Source organism: Pyrgilauda ruficollis, unplaced genomic scaffold, assembly GCF_017590135.1.
Source record: "Pyrgilauda ruficollis isolate IOZ18807 unplaced genomic scaffold, ASM1759013v1 scaffold3, whole genome shotgun sequence".
NCBI classification, from domain to species: Eukaryota; Metazoa; Chordata; class Aves; order Passeriformes; family Passeridae; genus Pyrgilauda; species Pyrgilauda ruficollis.
In genome coordinates, this window is record NW_024524377.1 from 18295890 (window position 1) to 18322173 (window position 26284).

The following is a 26284-nucleotide window of genomic DNA, read 5'->3' on the forward strand; positions in this document are numbered from 1 at the left end:
GCATTTTGACTTCTAGTATTAATCATCATTTTGATGAGGGCACAATCTTCTGATAAATGATTTTGTTATAGTAAGAATTTATTTATTTAAGAATAGAGGTAACACATATAGTACGGTAACACTGCAGGGATGGTATGTCTTCAGTATATACAGGTGCTTAAATATGCAGACAGATTAAAAAAGTACATTTTACAACATGCCTGATTGTTTGAGGATCTAACTTTGATTTTAAGGTTACCTTGTTTTCAGTGGTAATTAAACTCTTCCCCTGTTTCAGTACCAAAGAAAATCTCCAACAAACATATCTGCCTATTTAGGCAGATAAAGATCCTTGAAAAGACCATTTTTTCTGAGGACACATCTTCACAAGGAAGCAAAGCTGTTGCTGATGGTATGTTTACCATCATGAGTCTCATTGAATTGATTTTTTAATACAGCTTCACAGGTTGTGGCAAAAGTAGTGGAAATAATTTTGTTCCATTACAAAATTTTTCCACATCAATTACACTTAATACTTCACATCTGTGTGATAAAAAAGATCAATTCCTCAAACTAGGTCTTCAAGAAAGAAATCAAAATATATATTTCAAAACTTAAAGGGAGATCTCTTTATTTCTGAGACTGCTGTACAAAACTGCATCTGGTCTGTAAGGCTGGGAGGATATTTGAGGCAGGGAATGATGTCAGAATATTTTCATCTTGAAGTCAGCACTTCAGGTGGTAGTAGGTAGTGCCCCTCTATCAGTGGGTGAGGGCCTGAAGTGGTTTTCCAAGGGCTCTGTAAAGCAAGATGGACCTCCCCCTGCTCAGTCCCAGCCCTTTGGGACAAAGCTGTCCTTATCTGATGGAGATTTAATGGCGCTTTATGAAATGAAAGTTGTGGAGGCTCACATGGCTGGAGTCTTTGCTTTCACTGCGTGTTAACCACAGGGTGAGTAATTGAATGCTCACCCATGTGTGATCATCTGCACTGCTGCAAGCTCATTATCAGCATTAATGTGCTGAAGTCACCCGAGGTTCCGTAATGGCGCTGTATGTGGCCACCGCAAGAAATTCTGCTGTCTTTGTCCCAAGATGCCAGCCAGCAGTTTCCAGTAGCTGTTGGAAAATCTCAATTTATTGTAAGTCTTTTCTGTGCTCCTAAAGCTGCCAGCTAGACTCCAAAATCTGCCAAGAACTTGCATGCTTGCATGATCTGGCAGCTGTCTGCTGGTTGGATGCTGTGGCTTTAATTCTATTTTATTTAGGGTGAGGGCTGGGTGCAGCTGGTTAAGCATTGCATAGAATGAGACCATATAGAAAGAGCAGAGGAATAAAAACCACAATACATCATGTGTTATTTGAGGTGTGCGGAAGAATGGCAGCTGGGGGCTTCATATTGTATCCTGACATCAGGAGGTACTTGGTTATTCCATTTCTGCTGCATTTTCTTCACGGTTTTTCCATGAAACTCCAAGAGCTGTATCTGCTTTGTCCCATGGTGCTAGCAAAGGTGTATAAGTGGGTGAACACACCTAGCATCAACAGTGAAAACCACTAGAGAAGACAAAGAGGATGTGGTAAACTGTGGGGCTGACACGGGGGGAGGCAGCTGCTCCCACCTCTGTGAGCACAGGTTGTCTAGAAGGTACTCTTGGGAGTTCAGAAAAGCTTTTACTGATGTTTATTGTGTTCTGGATCTCTACAAAACCCAGTCATACTTGCTAATGCACTACTCTGGGAAATCAGTGATTTTGGAGAACAGATAACTTGACCCACTTTGCTGGGAAATTTTTGAATTCTCTCATTGCATCACTCCTCAATACTATGTTGGAGATCCTGTAACACAATTCCTACACCACCAGTTTCCTGCCAGGGGCATTTTTGTCCTTGTGGCCCATGCCACTCCTTAAAAAGGCTATTCATCTCTCCCAGAAGCAGCTGTAAACATACTCTGCTAAATGCAGTAGTGGGAGGAAGGAGAGACTTTGCAGCTGGAATGGGAACTAGAAATTCAGAACATGTCCTGCTGCCCAGGGGAGCACTGGCTGCTGAAAGGGGACTGATCCATATCATAGGTGAATGAGAGGATGGAGAAGACAGACCAATTTTTTTTACATATTTAGACATTTATTTGGAGAGGTGGGGAAAAATGTCAGCAACTATTTTAGGCAGCTTTTTTTGGTAAATGGCAAAGCATTTTGGTATGCAGGAAACAACTGCTTCCCCTCTAGAGTTTTTTGGCACTTGAAAGGAAACAAGCCAACTCCAAAACTCTAAAGAGGAAAGCTGTTACAGAGACTGATTATTTGCCCTCTAAAGCTTTTTACAAGTTTCTCTTGCTTCGGACAGTATGATGATTCTTCTACATCCCAATAACATTACTGTGTTTCATTTGCAACAGATAACCTCCATGTGAAAATGGACAGCTTTATAAAATTAATATATGCTACTGAGAACATTATATGTGGAATATTCCACATAATTCAGTCCTCAAAATAGCTAATAAAGTGGCAAAATAATGAAGAATATTTATTGCAGTTTCATGAGGAGACTTGAAACTCTACTTATGCTTCAGAAAACAGGGAATGTTTTTAGAATGTTGTTGTTGCTCTGTTTTAGAAACACTTTTCCTCTAAATCATTATTAAGTTGAGGGGTTTGGTTGTTTGTTGGTTTACAAGGGCATGCTTAGATGCATGTTTAGTGCATGTGTAGTGTGATGATTGTGGTTATGTGCATGTTCTTACAGCCACACTGCTGTATTCATGCAAACCCTTCCTGGCCTCAGAGATGGTCTGTGCAAACTTAGGAAGGAGACTTTTTGTAAGTCAACTGCTCAGGACTGCTCTAATGCAGAAAAGGGGATCAGAATATCAAATACTAAGTGGTATTTATTGAGTGGGACTGGAGGACAAAGATGCAAAAACCTAAGGAGTTAGAGGGTGAGACACTGCTGTGCAAGTGCAATTTCCTTTATATGTAACAGGATGGCTTGAACAGCAAGAAAATTCATTTTGTGAAATCCTCATACTGCCTAGTTTCACATCTTGATGCAGGTGTAACATGGACCTTGCTAAGTCAGCAGGAATTGTATGCCTGGATGGAGTAGCATGTGTGCTGGAATCAGGGATTGAATGGATGGCTAGAAATAGACCAATTTGAAGGCTGAGTTTGGCCTTTTAAAGAAGTAAAAGCAGAAGCATTTGGTTTCACTCTCATATTTATAAATAGCTATCTAATAGTGCAGCACAGTTTGACCTTGCAGCCCAGGGTCGGTAGGGATTGCCTGGGTGCTTTTATCAGCTGTCAGCGCAGCAACTGCGGGGTCCCGGCTGGAGCACCCAATTCCTGTGAGTTCCCCCTCCCTACATGGTGTAGCTGGGAGCAGTTCCTCTGCTCAGAATAGACTGCTGTCACCTCTTAGCCACAAACAGGGCATTTAGCAATGAGGATGGGATTTGAGAAATAACAACTCTTAGCTGGCTTTCACTTTCCAGGCATCAAGGCTGCTCAGTCTTGTCTGTACTGCTCTCCTTTTCCTTAATCCCCTGTCCTCACCCCTTTGTAGACCATGAAGTCAGCATTCAAACTGGTTTCTGTCCCACTGCTCTCCTCCTGCCTTCCAGTACTTGGGGTATGTGATGAACAGCCATGGTGCCAACAGCCCCAAAGTCTTGCGCTGGCACTGGAACAAAGAATCAGGCGTTTTCACATGTGCATTGCTTTTGTATGGGATGAAAGACAAGTGTTGGGCACCCTGACCCAAAGGCACAGGGTAGAGAAGGTTAGCAACATGCTGTTGGTATATGCTGATGGTGGGGTGAATGCTGACAGAAATTTTGTGATGCACAGTTATTCAGTCAGGGGACTTCTGTACCTGCAGAGTCAGCCCCTACTTTTCTCCTGGATTCAGCTCACTCAGGGGCAAGAGGTGTTTTCATGAGAGTCCCCAGCTTGTCTGCCAGCCTGGAGAGGCACAGACAAGGAAGAAATCTTAAATTATGCTAGTGAAAGAGGTGAAAATTCCCAGTAATTACAGTAGTAAAAGAGAGGAAAAGCAAGAGGGGTGTTTGTGTGGGAGGATGCAGAGCAGCTGCAAGGAAGAGGTTTCTCATATGATAAAGGGTCTGGTCCACACTCTAGGAGGGGTGAAAAGACCTTGTTTTCTCAGTTTGCTAGGAGAAAATGACAGTGTGGGAACCTCACCACTGCCTGTGATTAGAGGTTATGCCTGTAAATGGATGCTGACTAAGAAGCATGGAGGAGAAATAGCTGAATGTCATCTCCCCTCTCCTTTCTCCACTGAATGCCAACTGGCGTCTTAAATTTATTTTTCAGTCATTCTGCTTAATTTATTTAATGAGTTTAGTTTTCCAAGCCAGGAGAGTGTTCCTTTTTCAAGCACAGTTATGCAGAGGAGATTTGAGGTGGCCTGTGCTGGCTGTCCATGGCCTGGTGTGTTTTCTTTAACCCACATTTGTGACTTTTAGCTTAAATATTAAGAGTCTAAGAATAAGCAGAATGGAAATTAGCTTTAGTGCATTTCTTATTTTTGTTTCTTATATAAAAATTGAAGCCCTATGTAGCCCTAATTTACAGCAGTCAAAGTAATGTGCTGCTTTATACTTTACAATTCGGTTTTATGATGTGTGAAAACTTTAGTTCTAATTTGTGCCTCTCAGAATTATAAAAAGATTTTATTTATTACAGCTCGGATTCTAGCTGCAGCTGAAATGATGCCTCTTAAACTAAAAGCAAGGATGAGATGTAATTTCTGAAAAATTCAGTTCTTATTTTACAGTGGCATTTGGGATACTCATAGTATTTCTATGTTATCAGGACAGAAAAGTAAGGAAACAATAACCCAAGATCACTTACTTTTCACAGTAGAAGTTTTTTTTTTTTCCTATAATGGCAATACAGTTCTTTTTAAAAGGTCTTTAAATGCATTAATGTGACTTTCAAATGAAGTTGCAGAAACCAAAGGACAGTCATTCAGACACTATTCTAGAGATCAGATGACAAAATGCAAAATTATTGTACTACTGTAAATCCAAAGTCAGTCAGCTAACATAATTCAGTAAGGTTAAATCAGAGGCAGAAGGATGAACTCGGTTCTGATCGAAGAAGTGTTCTATAATTGATAAGAGCAGACAGCTGTTGTAATCCTAAAATAATGAGCCATCACTAACAGGTTAACATTAGAGGGGATTTCATTGTAATGCCTGTTTGGAATAATAATTGTCATGACATAATTTTATTCTGCAGTTTCTGAGACATAAGTATTTGCAGTTGGAACTGAGCAGTGGAGAACCAGGCCCCCTTTCATCTTTAGGTGATAAGCATATATGGTTCCTGCACTCTCCTGCTCTAAAAAGGAGCCTGCATAGTTCAAATATCAAAGGGCCAGCCCTCTGCTCTGTTCAGAGGAGGTCATTCTGGACCTCACTCATATCTGAAGAGTAACAATGGGTATTAAGGAAATTAGGATAAATAACTGTATGTGACTGAGCAAAATAAAGATAGTAGTATAAACCAAAGTCCCAATTAAATGCTTTAAAATCCTAATTTCTGGTTACCTGCTCATCCCCACAGGCTGTGTCCCACAGTTACACAAGAGCCAGAAAAGGTGACAACAGAGTGGTAGTGTTGTGCTAACTGAGGTAGCCAGATTTAGTGACACTGAGCACCTGCTTTGCATATTTTCCCACTAGACTCTGATGTTCTGGGAAAGAGCAGGGAGAGGAAAGTGAGACACAACTGAGTATTTTCTGTGTTAGTATGAGTTGAGATTGCGTCTATATCATTGAGCATGTCAAACTATTTGTCTGAAAGGGGTGTTTTGGTCCATGTGGTCCAGAAGTTAGGCATTGTCAGGCATCCACAGGCCTTGTCTGAGAGGCCTGAAGGTTTCATTTTGAATATGTTTGTTTTAAATAAGAAAATTACTAAATTTTATATTTAGAAGATGACTAGGCCCTCAGTTTTCCATGTATTTATTCATATGTCTAATTATATTTCAATGATTGCTTCCTTTGCAATTATTAGAAGTATTACTGTAATAAAGTCAGCATATGTGCATCTCCAAGAGTAGTGTTTAAATATCACTAAATCGTTTATGTCTCTTTCCAACTGTCCCCTCCTTTTTCAAGCTAAATAACAGAATTACTAGAAAAAAGTAAAATACTAAAGATACTATGTTTTATAACAAGAATCACACCAGTTACTGCTTTATTAAGAGAAAAAGGAAAGAAGGAAGGGAATAGGAGTAAGAGGGAAATCTAGCTAATGATTTAAAACCCTATAACTATAGTCCTGTCACTGCCAGAATTTCATTCTTGCCAAATGTGCCATTTTTGATTTTGACAAATGAAATATTGGAACAGGTTTTAGAAACCTGTTTTAGCTTGTATCTTCCCTTTCAAGAACATACATTCAAGAACATATTTTTAGAAGTTCTAGAACTGCAGCTTTCAGGATAATAAAAACTTTGAAGCAACAAGTAATGAACCCCAAACTTTTAAAAGTAGTATTTTCTGTTGTCTCTGTCCTAACTAATCTTTCTTGTTATTCTTTAGGAACATACAAGCATCCTCTCTGTTTAGATCCACTCTTCCACTAGTAATTTGTGGGAAAATCTTCAGGTTTTCTACAGTTAAAGACTACTTTCTGAGCAATAGATTTTAAAAGAAAGTCTTTATATATTTTATACCTTTAAATAATGAATTTTCATTCTGCATAATATGTTCTTGAATGCTATGAAGTTTAAAAGGGTTAAATATGCAGGGTATGGAACAGCAGTAAGTTGCATGTAAGTGGAGCTGTGGTGCTTAAAATACAAATTCCTTTATTGGATGTGGTTTCTGAATGTTATGGATTAGATTAAATGCTATGTTGGACAGTATGGATTAGAATGAGAAGTATGTCAACTACAAGATAACAACACGCTGGAATTGCAGGGGTTAAGTGGGTTAAGTGCCATCCCTTTTGGTGCAAGGAAAATACTTGCTTAGTCTTAGAATTAGCACAGAGTGCTGCCTGGTAATGTAGAGATTCACAACGTGTGCTGAGAATCCCTTTCCCTTGTGGTGACAGAGGCTGATCCATTGGAAGGTTATTGCTCAGCCAGGAGACAACAATCATCTACACAGTGTATAAGTAGGGTGATAGGGAACTGCCAAGAATTTTATATCCATGAATGTGCATTCATATGAATAACACCTAAGGTTATGTCTCTCTAACGAAGGCATGTGGAGACAGGGCACACAAATATTTAGGTGTTGGCTTACTGTAGTCATGCAGCTTCTTTAACATGTAAGAGACAGGTCTTCTTGTAAAATATTTGAGAAGTGCTTTTCTTCTGAGTCGTGACATGAATAAGAAAAAAAACAAGTAAGCACACAGGGGACAGTCCAGATTGTTGTCATGAAATAAGAAACAAGATGACAGTAGAAAACAGCATAGGAAACCATGGAGAATTCAGAAAATTAGCGTTGCATGAAAAAATTACTCCCTTTTACTAATGCCATTGTTGGAAGATGAGCAAGAGCCCAAGAAAACTAGAGACTTTAATGGATTCGTGCTCTCTGAAAGGACTTTCATGCTGCCAGTTGAATTGTAACAATGAGTCAGTTGCTACTAGCAGCCTGCTTGGAAAGAGAAGATGCATTTGGCAGCATTTATACTGGGGAGACTTGCAGCCTGCTGGTAACTTCAGGGGCAAAGGGAGGAGGAAATACTCGTAACCTTCAGAAGGGCAGACATGACTTCTGGGTTCATTCTGCTCCTTCAGTTCCTGAGATCACAGCTTGGTAAGACTGGGGATAAGCAACAGATAGCAGCCTGCCTTTTTTTTTGGCTCTGCTTTGGCAATGACACATGTTCTAACAGATATAATTGCATAATTATGAGCATGGAAATAAAGAATCTGTGTGTGTTCATCCTATTTCCTCAGTACATCATCAGTTGATACAGTATTTTCTTAATTGTGAATTTTATATGGATTTACTACTGTCCTTGAGATTTGAATGAGAGCATTTATGAAATTTCTGAACTCCACCAAATGGAGTTTTAATTGTTGTTTATCATGTACCAGATGAGTAAACGGGAGTACATTTGAGAAAGTTTGAAACAGGGTGTTTGGGAGAAACTACAGAAACTGACTTTTAATCCAGGAATGTAATAGTATTTGTAAAGAGAGCAGTGTTAGTGAAAATGTGAAAAATATGGAATTTGCGAAAGGACATCATGCCTCTCATAATGCTTTCAAGCAGGCAATGACCCTGCAGATAAAAAGATGAGTCAGCTGTCACAGTCACCTTGGATTTTTTAAATTGCTTTGAGCCCTCAAGAAAGTAAACTGGTAGGCAGTGAAGAGAAGATCCTTTTGTAGATTAAGAGATGACTGAAGAAAATAGGAGGAATTAATATTTCTCCCAGAGAGAAATTCCAGGGAAATTTAGGCCATTTGCCATGTTTGAAAACTTAAGAAGTGATGTGAGCATTAGGGACCTAGTCTTTACTGCCTCTATACATTTTTTTGTGGGTCAAAATTAAAGCTGATTCAAAATAAAAGTTTCTATATAAATGACTGAGAAATACAATAGCAAGACTAAGGTTCGTAATGTACAAAGAAACTTGCTTCAGTTAAACAATTGACTTTGTACTGACTTGTTCCACTGAGGATCTTGGTCTCCCTATGGTAAATTCACCATCATCTCAATGGTTAGTAGCAATCAGAAAGAGAATTAGGAAATTCAAAAATAGGGAATTTCAAATGGAATACCATATGAAGCAGGGTGTATAAATATGCGACTGCTCTAAATCCATGTCTTTGCTTTATCTTGAATGTTTTCTGGTATTCTGACAATTCTGTCACAAGAGGCATAATGTAAAGGTACAAAGAATGCCCAAAGTGTTTAAAAACTGTTAAAAAGTGTTTAAAATTATATCTATTTGATATATGAATTGGACAATGAGACTTCTGTGTAAGAAGAGATTATTGAAGTGGGATATTACAGAAGTTTATAAAATCATGAATAAGATGACTATAAAATGTTAATTCACATCTGATCATATAAAGACAGTGGAGCAGGGGAGTTTGAAGTAGAAAGTCCCTTTTCACACAGTGTACAATTTATTTGCATATCTTGTTTCCACTGTGCTGTAGAGGTCAATAATATAAATACAAATTGGGTTATATAAATTAGAAACTGTAAATAAATACAGTGTTCTGGATGAATCCATGTCCAAACAAGGTCTGTAATCTGCAGAGCACCAGCAGTAAACAGCAAGAGAAGGTTCACTGCATTACACACTGTGCAGAAGTGACCTTGCAAATTTTCAGGTTTAGATGGGCTATTTTTCTGATAAGGCACAGGAGGAAGGAGAATTCAGAAACCAGCTCTGGCTGTGGGTTCTGCTGCAGCTTCCCTCTATGATACTCTCTTGCCTTTAATTAGATTGTCAATCTTTTCCACTTGGAAATGGAGACTATAGTAGTGCTGCATGTCACAGGGGAAGAATGAAAATGCTTTGAGATAGTACTTTATGCTGTGTGGAACACACATCAGTGCTGTAGAGTATCTGCATTTTATTTTATTAAGGTTAGGAACAGTTCCACTGTAAATTGGGTTAGTGTACCTTTATTTGCAGTCAATAAGCATATTATCATGCCTTGATCTACCTGCCAATTAGGTTGTTCAATTGCTTAAAAGCAGACCTTGATCCTTGGAGATCCTGATTGACTCTAGAGGAAGCTGAGTAACAGGAACTGATGCATGTACTTCACTCTGTGATCAGAAATTCACAGCAGTTTACTTGCTTGGATGCTAGAAAACATAGTATTTGTCTGGTGTGTCCAAAACACACACATCCACAAGTAAAGAAAGCAATACATATGTATCATGTAGGAAATGATAGGAAAGGTACAGCCCTAGTGAAAATTGAGAGCATCTCTCCTGGAATGTATCATTTTACCTTCCTGACTTGTGTTCCCAGATGTGTGGAATGAGCTGAGATAGGTTTGGGGTGTTGTCTTTGAGATTTCTGATGTGAAAGACATGTAGAGCAAGACATGTGAAAGACAAGGCAGAGCACTCCCAGTGTACCCACACAGGGGCTGATGACTGCAGTTGAAAAATATATATAGTTGTTATAATGCATATTTTAGAATAATTCCTCTTATCACATAGAATAAGACTGGGCTTATTTAAATGTGATTACTATATGAAAGTTCAAAACCTTTTAGAACTCCCAGACAAAAAAAAAAATTACCCGACAGAATTAAGTTAGAGAGTATGACCAATGAAGTGATGATCTGAAAAGAAACATTAGAGCAGTTACAGTGTACAGAAATGTGGAAATGCATTTGTGCCATAAATCTTTTACCAATTCATAATGTTACTGAAGTAATTGTTTAAAGCTCAATGTATTAAATTTTCATTGCCTACAAGGTCAAGTTATTTAACCTTTTCATATGAAGGTGGTCAAAATTTAGATATATAGAAAGATGGGGGAAAATAGTGAGAAAATAGGATATACGATGAATACAGAATTCAAAATTGCTTTTGAAACCTTTCCAATACTGTATAAAAATTTTCACTTTCATAATTAATGAATGACCTTTCCTTGACCTAGATTTTAGTTGTTTGCAACAAATGAACAAAGGAAAAAAATCACTTGAAGTCAGTGAAGCCAGCACAAGAGCTTCCCTAAAATCCTCTGCCAAACTGATTAGATTTGCAGTTCACTCACTAAGCCTGCCTGTTCATGGTAGCATCATGCAATGAATATTTTCATTGAATAAAACTGGAATTGCAGAGGAACTATTTTTTTTCTGTCTGAATACTTATGTAGTGCTTGCTTAAACATGAAATTGTTTCTGATTAACTCATGTATGAGCAGTCTTATTCTGAAAAAAAAGTTCTTCCTGTTGAGCCTAATGTAGTTGTTTAATAATTAAACAGAAGCAGGTAATTGGAAAATACTGCATAGACAGACAATCCTCAGTCTTTTTCCTTTGATAGCTATAAATGGTTCACGGTTCGACAAAAAAGGAGTATTTAAAAAAATGCTTCCTTGGACAACAGATTGTCTTATTTTGTTGATTTTAGTTTCTTAATTTGTTTGACTAAATGAGAAAGTTAAAGTATTTGATAGTTTTTTAATATAAAATGGTACAGGTGGATGGGCGTGAGGGTAGAAGAATCTTTTGTTTCTACAGAAAACTTATGAAACTCCAGAAATTAAAGGTTGCATTGTGCAGCAGGGAGCATATGAGAACTGCAGTGTGTCTCAGCCTCCACATAACACATAAACTTTGCCTGTTCATATCCAGGCAAAACAGGGAGAGAGAACAACTTGCTTTTCCTTCAGTCAGTAGCTCAAATCCTGAGTGGATTGGGCCTTTAAAGAACCTCATTTAGAAATTTTTTTAACAGCCTTTGCATAATTAATATTTTCATCATTGTTAGTGAGTATGTTAGCAAGTAAGACTTAATATAACAAAAGATTGAATTTACTCATTATGGATTGATTTAAAAGACTATGATTAATTAAAACAATAAATTTTCCAGAAAATAAATAGTTTTAACTGGTGGTGATCCAAAAAAACTAGAAAAAGATTCCTGTGGTGCTCTAGTCTGTCTTGTCCAGTTTGTTTTCCAGAAATCAGGATGTTAATCTAAAGAGAAAAGTGAATATGTTTGTTAGATTTATTTTTTGTTAAAAAATAAAAAAAATGAAGACATGTTTTCTATTAGCAAAGAAAAAGTAAAGGAAGTAGAAGAAGTATCTTTCTGAGACTGCTAGCTTTAGACCTTAACCAGAGAAGCAGCCCTTGCTGGCTTTGTCTGCAGCTGTCTGAACACCACGTTTAAACATGTCTTGACCACAGGTCCTGTTGCATCAGTGGCAGACACAGTTTGGTTGGCACATGTAAATGAGCTGGCTGTAGTGCCAAAATAGTAGAATTTTTAAAGAGAGTGGCTATAGAAAAAATTAAATATATTAGAAAAAAAAGAAGTTGGATTTTTTTGCATGGTTCTTGTGAATCACTGGAAGCCTCTGTGCAATCTGAAGGAGCTTTACCGTCCTCACGGAAGCCAAACAGCCAGCTGGCCTCACAGCTGGGTCTGATCCAGGACCTGATGGGAGGACAGGTGTAGCAAGTATGGAAATGACCAAGCAGCTGTTTCCCCTAGTTTGCTGCCAGAGGCACTCGGGGTCTCAGCTGTGCTGTTACAATAAACTAGATTGTGACCTAGAGACCAGAGTCCTTGAGTGACTGGAGTTCCTGATCTTGTGCTTTGCAGGTTCTGTCCAGCATCAGCACCCGCACCTAGTGCAGTCCTTGGAGGTAAATGCTATCAGTGTTGTGTGGAATTGTGTTCTGGGTGATGGCCAAAGACTCTTTAGTCAGGTCTCTGTGAGCTAGGAAATGTCCTGAACGATAATTCTTTCTGGCCCTTGATGGGGTTAAAATACGTCCTGTGAAGGTTTGTCTTGCTTTCAAAATTGCTGGGGAAAATCTCCAGGGTGATCCTGTGAATAGCTTGCTTGTAAGCTTTCTCTCTTCCCTCCTTGCCAACACCTACCCAAGAAATACCTTGTTTATCTTTTAGATCTCCTCTGCTTCCTTATAGGCCATTGTTGGCTGCTGTGGTGCGAATTAGTTGGAAGATGCAATTGAGGGAGAGTTGGCTAGAACTACACAAAAGTTAGTATCTGATATCAGGTTATGTCTCTCTATACTGGTGAAAGGTTCTCCAAGAGAGGCAAGGTTTCATGTGAAGGACATGTGGCAGATCAAGGAAAGCATAAATGGTATAGATGGGTCTGGGATGCAGTCAGTGATACAAGTTTCAGCTGTGGTAATGTAAGAGCTTTGGGGTTATAAATGTCTCTCAGAGAGAACCACAGAATGGGGCTGCAAAGGTGCCTGTGATGTGTATAATGATGTTTCAGCTTTATCTTACCTTATGGTGGGGCAAATCTTACCTAGTGGTGTATGTTACTAGTGAATTAAAAGCACAGGTATACTTTCAAAATCACTGCAATTTTATGCCTTAGTTGTAAGTAATTTTGAAGGCATATCTTTAATTCCTCTCATAGAAATCCAAACTGTGGCTGCTTGATTCCCATTTGTCACCAGTGTTTCTCTGATCTCTGCCCAGCTACGCTCATAAAGTGCCTCCATGTATGTTTACATAGATGTTTACTCTCCAAACAGTTCTCGTCATTCTAAAACTACTTAAGGAATGTACCTGACAACTTGGGTGGAAAAACATTCTTTAGACGTAAAAGACTGAAAGAACTGCTGTATACACTGGTCTCAGTGTTCACCAAAATTCCAGGTCTGGACTGAAATATTTCTTTTGGCTCACATTTTTATTTGTGTAATACTATGTCTACCAAGGTAAAATATTTTGACATTACAAGCAAGTAAAGGATGGCAGAATGTCATCTTGTTGTTTTAGACATCAAAGAGAAAAAATGAAGTTATAGGAACATAGTAACACCTTCATTTGGAACTGTAGTTTAAATAGAGCAACTAGTAAAAAAGCTGCATTTTGGTAACCTTTCTGAAAAGATAGTAAAACGAGAGAGACTGAGACATTCCTCATCCCGTTATAAATGTGTGTACACCCAGTTTACAAGTGTGTAAATATAACTATTTTAATGCTTTGAATTTAGATTGTTTAAGGCAAAACATTCTGCTTATATAGTGTTGAGCAGTTTATTTCACTTACCATTCTAAGCCCCTTTATCGCCTGTGCTGCTGTTTGCATTTCCTAATGATTGTTAGGGAACCAAGAACAGCTATGAGGATATACTGGCAAAGATGGTTTGATAACCTGGCTGCATAAAAATGCAGTTGTTTCTTGTAGCTGTTAAGATGCATCTGTTCAATAAATGTAAATGATTTTTCTAGAACATGCAGTTCTAGAAATGGTATGCATATTGTGTTCAGGAGAAATCATCCAATCATTCAGGCTACTAACACTTAAACCTGGTTTATATTTCTGAATTGAAACAATGCTCTACTTCGGAACTTGTACAGTGAACCAAACCAAACCTTTTTGGTGGTATCATTTTTTTTCATCTGGAATGACATAAATTAAGAAATTACAAAATCAAGCAATTTTTTAAAAGGAAATGAGATGGGGATGTTTACATATTTTGTTTTTTCAGAACCATTTGATGTGCTGCATTAAAGCTGAACAGCTGAACATCCACAAATTGTGTATTTCTTTGTGTAGCATATTGTTGATACAAAGGATAGAATTTCAGAAATGTAAAACATTGTGCCTTGCCTTTCTTCTAGGGAAACCCTTAAAATGTCTTGCCAAGCTGTAGCTTCTGCATTCCACCTCTTTTATTTTCCAGAAATGATTTTTTTTAAACTTTGTAATTAGCTACACGGTTGCACAGAGGAGGAAAGTATTGCTGGCAGTAATACATGTGTCTACACATTGAGGCTTGCTCATTTTGTAGACACAACATGCAAACATCTTGCAGCCCTTCAGCTGAGTAATAAGCAGACAGGTTGAAAACTCAGCAAGAGCAGAGTGTTTGCTACAAAAAAGACAAACTGCTTTCATCTGGCCATTGCATTTCTTAGAATCGCTGTGTTATTACGCATAACAGAGTGCTCATGTTTAATTGGCCATCATACCTAATCTTCATATGGTCCCCCTTTATACCAGGATTGTACAAAAGAGGAATTCCTGAAGTATGTGTTAGCTAGAGATAACTCACAGCATGTTTGTTTTGGAGGAAGAGCAAAGGAAGGAAACTGACATATTTGTAAAACTTTTTTTTTTTTTTTCTCTCTCCTCATCTAGAGCAAATGAAAATAGTACGAAATGGTGAGAGACCATCCAAGGTAATTCTAAGTTGTTCGTGTGCAGTTTTGCTCCACCCTGTATACGCTCTATTTTTGTTATTCTTGCTGTGGTCCCTTGAGACAAGTATTAATGTTACTGTGTCTTGGAATGCTTGTAACTGCATCTGGAGATGAGAAAATTCTGTCTCCCCTCAGCAATCTCTGTGGATATGAACAAACAGGTACAACATGCTCAGGCAGTGCTGGTTAGTGGGAGGGGGAGAAGTCAGATAAACCTCATGTGCCAGTATCATTCAGGAAGCTCTGAATGAAAGTACTTCTGTGACTTCTCGCAAGTTGTTGAGTACAAGCGTTATTTAAAAAGTAACTATAGTTACTGTAAGAGTATTAGAAGGACGCAAGTTTTGATTGTTCCAAAAGGCAAACTGCTAAGACTTTGGTACAGATGTCAACATTGTTTTAAAGGACTTGTTTTCAAATCATTACTAATTACTACGAAATACGTGGATTGTAGGAAAACAGCTTGTAATTAGTCTGGGACCCTTCCCTCACAGGTCCTTTAGTGAAACTAGGGCAGTATTTATGCCAGTAGAGTTTTCTGCTGTGGCAGTGATTGAGCATTGGATTAAGACTTTGAAGGAGTTGGGCATGGAGGGGCAAGCAGGGAGGACTCTATTAGCAATAAATATCTGGGTGCCTAATTTAACAAAATGTTTTGTTTACACATTAGAAACACATTTCTGGTGCATTTTCTTCCCCTCTTTTGATCAAGGGTGTTTTGGGCTTGAGCCAAAGACTTGTCTATACACGGAGCTATCCTAGAATAATTACTCTGGAAAAAGTAGCTTGGATTAACTCCGTGGGAGCAGAGTATTGTTTCAGGAGAAGTTATTTGGAGTATCAACATATTTGAGTGCTCTGTCTCAATTGTTCTCAGTTTCTCTGGAATCTTAGCCTCTCTCTTTGTACCCTGGATATCAGTAGAAAAGAACAACTGAGTATTGTTATGCTGCTTGGAATTTGTGAGGTTTTAAAAATTTGCATCTGCTTCCCTAATCCAGAGAACTAAACCAAGATTCTGTTCAAAACCCAAAAGCCCTTTCTTTCTCTGGAGTGGGTTAAGTTGATAAGGTATGCTGGCAAATAACCTTTTGGAGTTATGGGTGAAAGCGTAAGAGAAAATGACCTGGTATCCAAACCCACATACTGTTTTTGAACACTTAAAAGGTAGGAGTAAGAAATTTTCAGATGTATTCAGAGATAAGACATGCTGGAGGAGGAGGAGATTCAGGTAGTCTTCAGTCTCTGTTCTCATGTGGTCTGTGAATAATCTGGAAGAGAGATACTTTTTTTTCTTCTTCTTTTTCATGTGTTGTTTGGGGAATACAGACTGAATACTGGGGTCATGCTGTCCATAGTTCTGGATCAACCTTAGCACGCTTGGACAATGTGTTGTGCCCGTGGTCGCTACCCTGACCGACCTGATGCCGCTGAGCAGCAGCCAGACCGGTATCAGCCTCGCAGAGGGGCACGGTGTGAAGTCTCAAACACATCCCGCCCCCGCCATGGGAGCTCTCTGCCCTTTTCCCCAACGGTGCGCGCGGGCCACGGCCCGGTCCTCACCTGCGGTCGTGACCCGCCCCTCGGTACGGCTTTATTTAGCGTCGCGAAGGGCAAAGACATCCGAGTCCGGGGGCGCGGCAGGCGGTGAACCCCCTGGGGGCCCCGGGAGGCGGTGGGCGACTCACGGGCGGGGCTACGCCCTCGGCTGCCCCTCCCAGGGGAAGGGGCCCGGCCCGGGGACATTTTGTGCTGTGCCGGGGGCCGGGCACCCACGGAGGGCGGGGCGGGGCGGGCCCGGCGCGGCGCGGCACAACGGGCGCGCTTAGCGCGGGGCGCGGCGACGGCGCTGGCAGCAGGTTTCCGTGCCGGGCAAGAGCAGATGGCGGCCCTGCTCGTCCTCTACCTGCCCCTCCTGCCGGGGCTGGCCGGCGCCTTCAACCTGGACACGGACAACGTGATCAGCTGGAGCGGGGAGACGGGCAGCCTCTTCGGCTTCTCCCTGGCCATGCACCGGCAGCTGCAGCCGCAGGAGAAACGGCTGTAAGTGCACCGCGCCACGCCCGGCCCCGTCCCCGTCCCGGGCCGCCTGCCGGGACCCTCCTACCTTCCACCGCCAGGAAACTTCCCCTGGCGGCGGGCCGGGGTTGCCAGCCCCCGCGGGGTGTCCGGCCGGCAGCGGGAGCGGGGCCGGGCCGCCGGGGGGCCCTCGGAGGGATGGGGCAGCACCTGCCGCGGGGCGCTGCGGAGCCGGGGCAGCGCCGGGCGGCGGGGACGTGCGGCGGAGCGAGGGGCCGCCCCCGCGCCCCGGGGACCTGTGGCGAGCCGCAGCTAGAAAGGGGAAGCGAGCGACAGCCGCCGCTGGGAGCCCTTCTCGCCGCAGCGCTCTCCTGCGCTGGCAGGCTGCACCCGGGGCAGCGGTGATCTGCGCCGCAGGAGCCTGTCCAGGCTCTCGGGTTTGTGCTCCTTGGGGATACCCGGCCTCGGGCAACTCAGAGTCTGCTGTTCAAGACACACCCTGACCGGGAGTGCAGATGAGAGGTGATAAAAAGAAGTTAGGAAAAATAAGTCGGGGCTAGTGGTATATGCATTGGGAAATTACGAAGGCAAAATAAGGATCCTGTATACATCTTCAGCGTCCTTGCAGCTTTGTGTCCATAGCGGAGCAGTGCTGGACCCCACCCTATCCAGTAGTGCTGGATTGAGTGTGAGTGTAAAGTATTGTTGTTAAATAAGTGCCCCCTCCTCAAATATTTAGTTTTAATTTAAGGCAAGATACACTCATTATCTGTATAGAGTTAATGGGAGGAGGAAGCTAGAAAGAAATAATATTCTTCATAAAGTTAGGTGGTAAATTGAGAAATCCTTTGGTCTCATTTTGCACACACTTGCATTCTTCTGTGATTTCATAAAAACTAGAGTGTGTGGAGTATAAATCATGTACACCCATGTTTCATCTTCCATCTAGCAGATAAAATGATCCATAGCATCCTGAGGAATGAAATGGAAATCTGTGAGCTCCTTTCCAGAGGTCTTTATCTTAATTCTTGACAGGATTATGCTTGCATAGATTTTATTTTAGTACTAACAAGAAAGCAGTGCCTGAAGCTTGTTAGTCTCCTGTTGTATTGTCAGTCCTGGCAGAATGAGTGTGTAGGAATATGCAGACAGCCAATTATTGTGAAGAAAGAAACAGCAGAAACACAAGGACAGTCACAGTATTCAAGCTGGTATGTACTATTTGGCTGAAATGCCTCAGAGATTATTGGCATGAAAGTTCTGTATTGTATGTCTAGTAAGTCCTTCCTCGGGCAATCCAGTGTGGGGAAAGAGCAGAGCCAGATGCTATCTGCCTTGACATGGCTTTCTGAATCCAGGCTTTCATGAGAAGCAAGGGTCTCTAATAGAGACAGAGCCAGACTAGACAAACTGCGTTTTATGGTGACATGCGCTTCTGAGTATGAGGTATCTTGGCCATTTTTCAAATCCACGCGTTTCAGCATAAAGAACTGGAATGCTACCCTGGGTAGCTGCTGGGTAGTATGCTTGGAATGAAACCTTTTACTTCAAACAGGCATGTTGTAGTCACTTTGAACATCATTTTTGTGTCTGTAAGAGTAGTAGTGTGTGGCTTTAAGAGAACAAGACATTAAATATGCTGAACTGTAACTGTCTTAGGGACTGAGCTGTGTTTAGCTCACTTTGTGTGAGTTCTGTCTTCTGAAGCAGGAGATTCGGTGGGGAATCTTGAAGAGAAGCCTTCCATGTTAGGCTGCATTTTTATATTAGATAAAAATGAGATAGGTTGAGCTAATACCAAAGGATTTGTGTGGTCTTTTCCATGGAAACCTCATGCAATTTCTAAATTGATTGATTGTTCATAGATGGAACAAATGGTACCTGCTGTCTGGATACTTGGGGAAGGTAGAAGGTTATGGGAACAGAGGTCATACTGAGGTCTGCTGCTGAGAAACAGTTGTTTATGTCTAATGCCTTCATGCTGCCTGTTACCTGTAACAGCAGGACTCAGGGGTGCAATACCTGTGCATTCCCAGATGCATTTTGGTCTGTCTTACCTCTGCTGCAAAAGTGGATTTATGTACAACTATCTCTTAGTCAGGTAGAAGTTTTTATTTTACCCTTTCTTCTTGAATGGATGCTAACTTCAAAACTCAGTTACATTTAGAATGTGAACGCTGTTAAGTAGTTGCCAAAAATACAAAAACTCCCAGTTCATACCAAAGCGTAATTAAAAGTGATACTTGGAATCTCATCTGGCAGGGACCCTTATTTCAAACAAACCCGTCAGCTTGAGCACCCTTCTACCCCTCCAGTTATACAAAACTAGAAACAGGTTGTCACGGACATGTGCAAGATCAGTCCATCTTTGGAAAAACAAGAAAATGACGGAAGGTAAAATACATGGAATGTATTCAAGGGCTAGTGGCTTGGAGCAAGGCTTGGTAAAACAAATGAAATTATGTGTAATTTTTCTCTTACCTCACTTAAGCATTTGTTAAGTGAAATGGTTCCCTCTTCCTCACACAGGATTGTTCAGTGTTAATCATTACAATAATCCTCTGTAAAGATGAGGGTGGAGAATGTGTAGGAAGTGTGACAAATAAAGGTACAGCTGAAACAGCCTTTGATTAAACATGGTATTTGCTTTTGACCATATTTTTTCTTAGTCACAGAATACTGTGGATTTCATATTAGCTTTGAATGGCAAATTAATTTATTAGTGTTAGCTACAAATGCCATATTTGCTAATGAATTACTTAACTTTCAGCATTATGAACAGATGACTGTTCAATTGTTTTGACATTAGTTGTAAATGGTACTGAGTATAAAGCTGTGGACTCGTAACAAGATTTTGGTTTTGAGTATCTTCAGGTTAGAAGAGTTGGAAAGTTTGTCACGTGGAGAGGAGAAAAGCTTTAGTTTATGGTGGCTGAAAGTGGACTGTTAATGGTATGTAGGTGTGAAAGACAGCTGAATGCAAACTTTATGTGCATTGAGGAACATTAATGTTGGAGGTACCAAGGCAATTTCCCTGGATTTTGGTGTTTGGTTCTGGTTCATTGTCAAGCACGGTGAATCAGGCAGCAGAAAAGGCTGATGGGGCTCTAAAGGAACTGGGCTTATTGCCATGTGTAAGTTTGTTCTGTTTTTCATCTGTCAGTATATGAAAGGGAGTTCTGGTTTGCAGGAGAGTGGTGGCACAACAGCAGCACATTTCATCTACAGACTGGAAGAAGGTTTGGAACTTACAGGTGTCTGAGACTGAGGGCACAGCTATAGGAGAAACAGGGTTAAAATGTAAGTGGTCCTGTGATGAAAATGTGAGTGTATCCAGCATCTCTAGACGGGGACTACACTGATTATGCATTTATTAGCTACTATGTGTTATATTACTATTAGAATAAAAGTGTAATTACTAGCTACTCACTATATGTGTAGTGCATGCAGTCACATATATGTAATTTTATAGAATATATAGAGATATGATCTGTATGTATGCATACTCCATGTAAGATGTCCAGCAAGTCCATTCTGGTTTGGTTGTAATTCACAATGATATAAGCATCTTGAATTAAAACACAAACATCAAGAATATCTAAATTTGTATATTACTTTCATAGAATCATAGAATCCTAGAATCACTTGGGTTGGAAAGGACTCATAAGGTCAGTCTAAGTACGAACCTAACACCCGTTAGCGAGTTTTTATTTGTGGTTTAGAATGACAGAATCACAAATTATCCTGACTTGCAAGGGACCCACAAAGATCTACTTTCACGTAATTCTGATACTATTTTCAGTAGATGTATGGAGCTGAATTCAGGTAGGCTTCTTGTTATTGTGTAAGGCAGAAAAGGGAAGATACTGTAGTTGCTGACATTCAGGATTCTCCCCTATCTGCTGAAAAGCTGTATTGAAAGCTGTGGATAGGCACTTTATGCCAAGACTGCACTGACCATTACCGGCCATAAAATCCTAAAAATTGCAGTGTCTTACTGAAAATTTCACTTGTCACAGGTTTTGCTGACACTGCACGTCTCTACTCTGAGCTTTTATATCAATACATAACAAAGTTGCCTTAGGTCAGCAGGTCTGCTGGCATTGCTGCACTGCTGCAGTGCATCCTCAGTGGCATTTAGCCAGTACTTTTGTGTTCTCTAGGGGCTTGGGCTCAGAGACACTTTGCTCCAGCAACAAAGAGCTGGATGATGCTGGTCTGCAGTGAATGATGACAATTTCTGCTTGCAGAGGTTGTGTAGTGTAATTCAGACTTTGGGTGAACTGAAGTAATAAGAATGCATGTTTACACCTTCAGGTTTAAAAGCTGTAATAGTGATGGCCCTTAGTTAGTGCTTCTGTCAATTAAAAAATAAAGGATTTATAATAAATTTCCTTTTTTCTTAGGCTGTGATTTTACTGTGTCACTTTTATTTTCTTCTCTTGAGTGTCTCTCTGATTTTGTCTATGCAAACTATTCTCTGATAGCCTGCTTAGTATGCTTATTTGCTTTCTTAGTGATAGAGGAGTTTGTCGGTGTTCAGGATAGATGTCCTGTGGCAAAGGTCAGGATCAAATGAAGTTGGGAAGGAGGAGTAGTTGAAGAGTTTTCTTGTAGTGGTAAGGGACAGATTTTCAAGAAAGATCCATTGTGCTAATATCGTGGGTGAAAGAAGTGAGACAAATTTATGTTGCATAAGGGGTGTGTAGTTGTTAGAGGAGGAGCAGAGTGCAGAAGGCTAGCTTTTTTCCCAGTACTGATTTTGAAAGCCAGACAGGTAGGTTGGCTTCTCATAAATGTTTTTTTTTCATAAGGCCTAGCAAGCAAAAAAGAATGATTACTTATCTAATTTGTTGCTGTATGATTTCTCCACCAAATAAATGAAATTAACATTGCCTGGCATGTTACAGCAGTAAATTGTTCACTAGCCAGCATGGACCATTCTTTTTTCTTGTGTTAAATTCCACCTGCATGTGCCAGAGCAACTGTAAGTTTTGTAAGGAATGCATTCTGGTAAATTCTCTTTGGAGATAGCTCATTTTAAATGCAGTTCTTTCAAAATGTGCTATTGTTTAAATGTTTCAGAACCAACCTGGATCTAGATGAGTCATTCTGGCCATAACTGTAAAAATGCCACATTTTGAGGGTATATTCTGTGGAAAGGACAAGACTGAGATAAGGCTATTGGGCAAGTGTCATTTTAAGAGCAAGTAAGCAAAAATCCATCTTGTTGAATGAGTAGATGGTGGTCTGTACTGTGAAACATTAGCTGGAAAATGAACACCTTATTGTGGTATTTAGCAAGGGCAGGTAACAGCACAGGAATACTTGATGAAAGAACTATGCAGAGTAGTCTGGAAAACATTGAATAATTCCTTAATTAGCGCTAAATATTTTTGATTGCAATATATATAAGCAAGTTACTGCTTTGAAAGTAATGAGAGAAGAATGTAGCTTAGAAAACAAACATGAACATAGAAAAAAGTTTTACTTCCATTTTTAAGGAAAGCATTCTGTATGTTAAAAATAAATGAACTATACCATGGTTAATAAGGCTCCTTTTGCAGCTCTTGCATCAAACGTATTGTGTTCTTGTTAAAATGCACTTCCCTTGGGTTTAACGTATTGTGAGGATCACATTTTCTAAGATTATTTTGAGAATTCTACAGCAGTTACTTTGGAAAAGTACAGTTGTGTTGGTTTAGCTGTGTGTATTCTGCTGTGAAGTACCTGTGACAGATTTTTGTACCAAAATAACAGCAAAATGCAAAAGATGCTGCTTCTTGCATTGTGATTTTTGGAGCATTTACTAGTATGCATTTTTGATCATTTTTGCTGGAGTAGTGGCTGTTTTTCTTGTTTCCTCTTACAGAACTTCATCTAAAATATGTAATTTCCTAATGTAGATTTCCTTCAAGGAGTTGAGTAATGTGTGTGAGGATGATTAGACTGTGTTAGGAAGGGAGAAGAAGGTCTGCTGAATCAAGGAGAAAAGGAGGGGTTTATGGGATGGGCCCTGTCAAGATGCCATCTACAGCATAAAAATGTACTCCAGTCCCTCCAGGGTAACATGGAGAGATCCTGCACTGGATTTCACTGCCAGCTAGCGAGTTTCTAGGCTACTTTTAAGCTGTATTCCTTGCATTTGTTTTCTATTTCCAAGGTGTTTGGAGGTCATCTAAGAAATAGAGAACAGCAGATAGGAATGATCAGCATTGTTGAGTTTGCTGATAGCTAATGTTGATAGGAATGGCAGAATTTTCTTAGACTGAATGTTACTTCCTTTTTAGTGAAGATGCCATTTTTTTGGAAATGGAGCTTTATGTGCGTAGTCTCTGCATGTTTCATCTGCCATTGTCACCTTCCTCAAAAGTAGGTCTATAAAATAGATCTTCAAAAAACAAAGAATTGCAAATATGCTAGAGAACTCACTCCTGTATTGCCCGGGGTTGTTTGCTCAGCAGCACATGCGTGGGTCAAAGGTCTGAAGGAAATGTATGTTTATGCTGGAAGTGGTCAAAAGTGTTAACCAGCTGTTGCAGATAGCAAAGACACCATCATCATGTGAGGTTGAATTTTTTGTGTCCTTTACTTACTGCTCTTTTCACAATATTCTGCTAAGGGAATTATAAAGATTTGTTAGCCTTGCACTTTGTCATCAGTGCAGCTGAAGCTGCATAATGGTTTAGTCTGCTGGCTCTTAGTGATGTCTAGCAGAGTGTGTGAAAAGCCGTTTTAATTATCCATATTTGTGTAGTGTGAAAAACTCTCAAGTGAAAACCATGTTTTCTTGGCCAAAGATGCTAAAATAAATTTGGTATATTTTTTTCTTTTACAGTCAACTCCTGTCGCTGCTGTAATTTTGCAAGTCCCTGTAAACTTTTTATCCACTCAATTTATTTTTGCTAGAGAAATGTTTGATAATTATGTGGTGTGGTCCATGAATATTGCTGAAGATGTAAGTTTCTTCTCTTTCCAGCCAAGCTGTGTTCCTGCATATAGTGGAAGAAAACTTCTGTTGTCAGATTAGATGTAGTGCTAGAAATAGCTGCAATACTGTTTGTACACAGTTTACAGGAATGCAGGGTGTTAAAAATACCTGAAAAAAACTAATTCTGGATTCTGCTTAAGTGGGAAAGTAGGGACTGGCAAAAAAAAAAAAAAGAAGTATGTATGAGGGGATGCGTGTAAAATTAGGTATAGTGAATGTGGAGGAGTAGCAATATATAGAGTAAGAGAATGCAGTGGGTTTCTTGGCATAGTCTCAAACATAAGTTTTTTTGCAAAAAATCTTGTTCTTAAGTTTTTAAAGCTGGTTGAAATTCTCAGTTTGAACATTCCTATTCATAGTAAAATATAATGGTTTCTTCTTCCACAGATGTGTATAAAGAGCAGTTTCTTGTGAATGTATAATTTAGTTCTGTTGATCTGTTTGAGTGTTTGAGTATCTTCATGGAATATAAAAAAAGGGCTCTTTGAGCATCCCAGCTGCGCAGGCATTTCTATGACCTGATTCTCCTAGGAAAATACCTTATTGGAGTGATGTTCTTTCCAGTGACTTGAGTGCCTGTGTTTCCAGTTAATTTGAAGGTGTGGGGGCATAATGCGTCATGTACCCAGTGACACATCTGCATTTGTCATTAAGCTCATGGCCTAAAGAAAAGTCTTACTCAAACTGTGGATCCGATTATAGGCATTTAGCCCGGGGCTATGATGGCTTTAAGACTGAAGCAATACTTAGAACTGTGCTTTAGCATGCAAGTGCCTTCGGGCTGTTGAAGTGCGTGTTTGATGGCTGTTCATGTACTCATTCTCGGAAGCTCTTACTAGGGATTATGTATCAGGAAGGTCCGGTCCATGCTTCTTCTGCACGTGCAGAGTTCTTTGGCCCGCTCCCACAGGGTACTCCTCTGTAGTCCACAGGCTTAGGATGGCAGCTGGGCAGGGCACAGCTCAGCTCAGGGATGCCAGTGTTGGTCTGGTGTGGGTGAGCTTCCTTCCCCCTGGGGTGCTGCTTGGTATATTTTAACTAAATGTGATGAACTTCTGTTCAGACCTTGAATCAGGCAGACTTTACGTGGTTGTATATCTAGTGTAGGAGGTTTCTACCTGTCTTGGTATTCTCCCTACAATTCAGAGAGAGATGGTGGTAAGTCTGGAAAAGGAGGAGCAGGGGGGAATCTCATAATCTGGATTAAGTAAAGGAACTATGGCTTGGCTTAGCATGGGGAGCAGTTGCTCTTCAAATTCTGCAGGGCTGTATTAGTTGCTGTAGTGTGTTATATTGCGCATTGATTCTACAGTAAAATGTCCATCCCTCTTGCTGTACTTCTTTAATGCCTTTTAATAGTTGAATTATGGTGATAAATGAAACTGCTGTACTTCATTCTGTGAAGGAAATAGGAATGACATTTCAACTCAAATATTTGTTTTGTGCTGAATTAGAACTACTATAATTTTTTTTAAAACGGCTTTTGGCACGTTGAATGAACAGTATATGCCTGTTAAGGTTGTTACCTCTCAAACAAGTAGTGCCTTCAAATACTGACTGGATGCCCTGCTGTCAGATCCCCTCCCCACACCCCTCCCCCCCAAAAAAAAAAGGCAAGTGAGCAACTGTTTCCATATTTTTATTGTTTTCTTGTTTGTTTTCTAAAACCTGTAGCTAATTTATCATGTGATTCTTTAATTTTTCATGAACTTTTTATAGCGATGCTACGTGTTGTGGGGATATGAAGACAAGTCCTGCAAATGCGAAGAAGTTTAAATGAATTCTGGGGTTTTCTATGGTATGAATGGCCAGCAGTCCAAGTGCAGGAGACAGTAATTCCTAATTTCTGTTATGCACTTGTTTACTTAAGCCTGTAGAGTCAGCCGTGTCCACAAGACACTGATCATAGCCTTGGTACAGCAGCTGCTTCTGCAGGGCCCGTTGTGCCGCAGAGCGGGGGCGGCGCTGGGCCCGGGAGGGCCCTGCTGTGTGGGCTGCTGGCACCAGAGCAAGACTGCGGTGGTGGGACCGTGGGGATGGACACTTCACTCTCTCTGTGCTTGTAGGTAGGTGGGGACTGCTGGGTCACCCCGGCTGCTTTGCTGCAGCTGTCCTTGCTTGCTTGTCCTGCTGCTGTTGGGACCTGCAGCTTGGTGCATCTGCAGTGGAGAACAGCTGGGTTGTGCCCAGCTGGCTGTGGTGGGACTCCCGTAGTTCAGTCCTTCCAGTGCAGACAACGTGACTGTGGGCAAGGGCTGAGCTAGAAGTGCCAGGACTTAGGCTTCCAAGTTAGTTTCTTGAAATGGTGTACTTGTCACTTCTGAGTTAAACTGCATGTTGTTTTAAGAGGATTTCATGCTGTACCAGGCACTGCCATGTTAGAAA

General features: G+C 40.5%; 1 protein-coding gene across 2 annotated transcripts in view; it reads left to right on the forward strand.

Annotated features, from left to right (window-relative positions):
• Positions 1 to 16563: 16563 nt before the first annotated feature.
• ITGA6 (integrin subunit alpha 6) overlaps positions 16564 to 26284 on the forward strand; it is a 41683-nt gene continuing 31962 nt past the window's right edge. Inside the window, exon 1 of one of the 2 annotated variants that reach the window (XM_041473149.1) lies at positions 16564 to 16932. In XM_041473149.1, coding sequence (XP_041329083.1) covers positions 16772 to 16932 — 161 coding nt within the window. In that variant the 5' untranslated portion in view covers positions 16564 to 16771. The remainder of the gene's footprint in view (positions 16933 to 26284) is intronic. The other variant, XM_041473148.1, reaches the window with a different exon arrangement.